Source organism: Penaeus vannamei, chromosome 6 (genome assembly GCF_042767895.1).
Source record: "Penaeus vannamei isolate JL-2024 chromosome 6, ASM4276789v1, whole genome shotgun sequence".
Lineage (NCBI taxonomy): Eukaryota > Metazoa > Arthropoda > Malacostraca > Decapoda > Penaeidae > Penaeus > Penaeus vannamei.
The window spans coordinates 48,212,727-48,216,296 of NC_091554.1; the positions used below are offsets into that span (position 1 = coordinate 48,212,727).

The 3,570-nt window shown below is 41.6% G+C and overlaps 1 protein-coding gene across 1 annotated transcript in view; it reads right to left on the minus strand.

The window, feature by feature from the left end:
* Window positions 1-3,180, minus strand: part of LOC138861997 (uncharacterized) — a 3,899-nt gene extending 719 nt beyond the window's left edge. Inside the window, exons 1-5 of the mRNA XM_070122497.1 lie at window positions 3,006-3,180; window positions 2,005-2,075; window positions 904-1,273; window positions 455-746; window positions 152-353 (exon numbers count right to left, since the gene is read on the minus strand). Of these exons, the coding sequence (XP_069978598.1) occupies window positions 152-353; window positions 455-746; window positions 904-1,273; window positions 2,005-2,075; window positions 3,006-3,180 (1,110 nt within the window). The remainder of the gene's footprint in view (window positions 1-151; window positions 354-454; window positions 747-903; window positions 1,274-2,004; window positions 2,076-3,005) is intronic.
* Between the last annotated feature and the right edge of the window lie 390 nt (window positions 3,181-3,570).

Below are 3,570 nucleotides of genomic sequence, written 5' to 3' on the forward strand. Positions count from 1 at the left end.
CCTAACTCCTGAACTGACAGGAAAGAAGCTCGACAGGCCCCCATCACACTTTACAGCACTGTCAATACCAGTATACAGACTTGCTATTAGTCCCATAATACTTGTTGGAATTCCTCTGTCTCAGGATCTCCCAGAGTGATTCCCGATGCACCGTATCAAACACCTTCTTGAGGTCGATGTAGGCTGCAAGCAGCCCACTTCCGAACACACGACTGCGCTCTACAATGACTTGAAGCACAAGGTCTATTGTGGACTTACCAGGAATGAATCCAGATTGCTCCGGCCTCTGAAGCCTCAGTAGATGGTCTCTTATACGTCTCAGAAGGATGTGGGCAAGAAACTTGCCTGGTTCACTGAGCAGTGTGAGGCCGCGGTGATTGCTGCAGTCCCATCAGTCCCCCTTCTTCTTCCAGAGAGGAATGACCACAACCCTCAACAGGTCGGGGAAGGGTACCGGACCGCCAGATGGCAGCCACGACAGCATGCAATCCAAGCGCCCTTTAACAGTTCAGCTGGGATCCTGCAAATACCTGCTGCTTTACCACTCTTCAGCTTGGAGATCACTCCCCCAACTTCAGTTAAGGAAGGTAGGTTCTCGCTAATGGGTGGGTCCGGCAGCGGAATCACGGCACTACCCGCATCCAAGTTAACTGTTGGAGGGTCAGCCTGATACAACTCAAAATACTCAGCCCAACGTTCCCGAACCACAACAGGATCTGAGACGATCTGGCCACCTACTAAGTGAACTGCAGTCACCTGTGAAGAGGGCTTGGAATTCAATTTTCTCAGGGCTTGCTGTGCAGGACGAAGGTCATTTACTAAGAAATGGCCTTCGACCTCCTTAGCAAGACTCCTAATAAACTGTTCCTTGTCCCTTCTTAACAGATACCGAGTTCTGCGCACCTGAGAAGGGTGCAAATTCCCCTGCCAGACGAGCCGCACAACAAGCATCTGTGGCTTCCAGTGTCTCCTGAGAGATTAAATTCTGTCTTGCTCTCAGGCGTTCTTCAATTGATTCTTGGGCTGCATCAAGCGTTTCGCGCTTGGTGTCCCACAGAAGTACAAGGGCCGTCAGATTGTCGAGCACTGTGAAGCGATCAGAGATTGTCTCAACAAACCCCTGAGCACACTCCCTCTCCTTCAGCCTGTCTAAATGAAACACTCTAGGGTGGTCATTGGGCCACTGAGGAGTTTTGAAGTAAACCCAGAGAGTAGCCACAACCAATCTATGGTCAATACCACAGAACTCGGCACTCCTATACACCCTGCAGTTCTGGATTATCCTCCAACGAGTGCTAACGAGAATGTGGTTGATCTGCTTGGCTGCATTACCCGCATCGCTGTACCATACCCAACGATGTGGGTCTGCATATGTATATATATATTTATATACACACACATACACATATATAAATGTATATATATATTTACACACACACACACACACACACACACACACACACACACACACACACACACACACACACACATATATAAATATATATATATATATATATATATATATATATATATATATATATATATTCATATGAATGTATATATAAATGTATATGTAAATATGTATATATATATATATATATATATATATATATATATATATATATATATTCATATGAATGTATATATAAATGTATATGTAAATATGTATAAATATATATATATATATATATATATATATATATATATATATATATATATATATATATATATATATATATGTGTGTGTGTGTGTGTGTGTGTGTGTGTGTGTGTGTGTGTATGCATGTATAGTATTTGGAATCCTTAGTGGTGGCTCTTGATGCATTTAGTAACTAAACGAAGCCCTTGGGTCTAGAGGTCTCCTGGACCAAGACCAAGATTCAGGACTTAGGGTATTTGCTAGGAGAACCTGCTCGGATGGTACGTGCTTGCGGCGAGGACATTAAAGTCACAGAGAGCTTTATATACCTTGGTAGTTTAGTTCATAACTATGGGCTGTCAGACCAAGAAGTCAGCAGACGGATTGGCCTGGCAGCAGGGGTCATGAACTCTCTCGACAAGAGTATTTGGAGATGCTGTTACCTGTGCAGAATGACCAAGCTACAGATTTTTAGGGCCCTGATAATACCAGTTTTGCTATACAGTAGTGAAACCTGGACATTATCCTGCGCCTTGGAGTCTCGTCTTGATGGCATTTGTAATAAGTCCTTGCGCCGGATCAAGGGGTACTGTTGGCGGGATCATGTGTCAAACCAACAGTTGCACCGTGAGACTGGCACAGGACCTGTTACCTGCACAATCCTTGATCGCCAACTCAAGCTTTACGGCCACCTGGCTTGCTTCTCTCAGGATGATCATGCCCACGAAGTTGTCTCTGTTCGAGACAGCCCTGGGTGGAGGACGCCGACGGGGGTTCTCTCTCTCTCTCTCTCCCTATATATATATATATATATATATATATATATATATATATATATATATATATATATATATATATATGAAAATGAAACTAGCCACAATGAGAACTGAAAATGAGCTTGACGTTTCGAACTCTTCACGAGTTCCTCTTCAGACAAAAAACGAAATGGATACCAGGAGAGAATTAGGCCAGTTTATATAGTGATAGAGATACAGAATGAACAAGATCTGAATCAGGTCTCAGGGGGAGGATCAAGGTCGAAGAGTCTGGGGAAGGCTTTGCTAACAAGTTATGAGGTAAGATTATCTAACCCCCTTTGGCCAGCACTCAAGTTAAAATTAGGCAATTTTCTAATTAGAAGCGCTTCAATTATTTTTCTCTTGTACGAATTTGACGATCTATGAATTAATTTGGCGTCTTTCCAATTTAACTGATGTCCTTCGCCACTTAAATGAATGAAACAAGCATTAGATACTGTGGCGTATCTGACATCGCGTCTATGTTATTATTATTTTTTTTTCAAAAGGTCTGCCGGTTTCGCCTATGTAAAATTTCGGGCAAGCCTTGCAAGGAATTGTGTAAATACCTGGAGAGGTATCAAGAGCACCGCTAGTTATATTATGACTAATCAAAGTATTGCGCAACATGTTCGGGTAAATAAAAATGATGTCAATGCCAGCTCCTTTAAACATGCGGCGTTTTTCATCGAGGGACTGGTTGTAAGGAATAATTAAGAGATTTTTGGCACTGTCCTGTTGCATGTTACAGGAATGATAAAATTCCCATTTCGCTGATGAATGTGCCTAATTTAAGAAAAAATGGGGATATCCTGATTTTGAAAATGTCAAACTCACGATCGATGAATTCGTTATCGCAAATCCTGTGACCTCAGGAACATTGACGAGACAACTGATTTCTTAATATAAAGCGGATAATTCGAGAAAAAAAAGGAAGATAATTAGCTGTGTAGGTGGGTTTATGATAAATTGAAAATTTAAACGAGCCATTTACATTGGACAAAAGAACGTCGAGAAAAGGTAATTTACCTTAGTCTTCCCATTCTACTTTGAAGTTAATAGTACGAGCGAGGTTATTTAGTTTATTGAGAAAATCTTCGAAATCTGAACGGTTCATTTGCCACATAGAAAAAA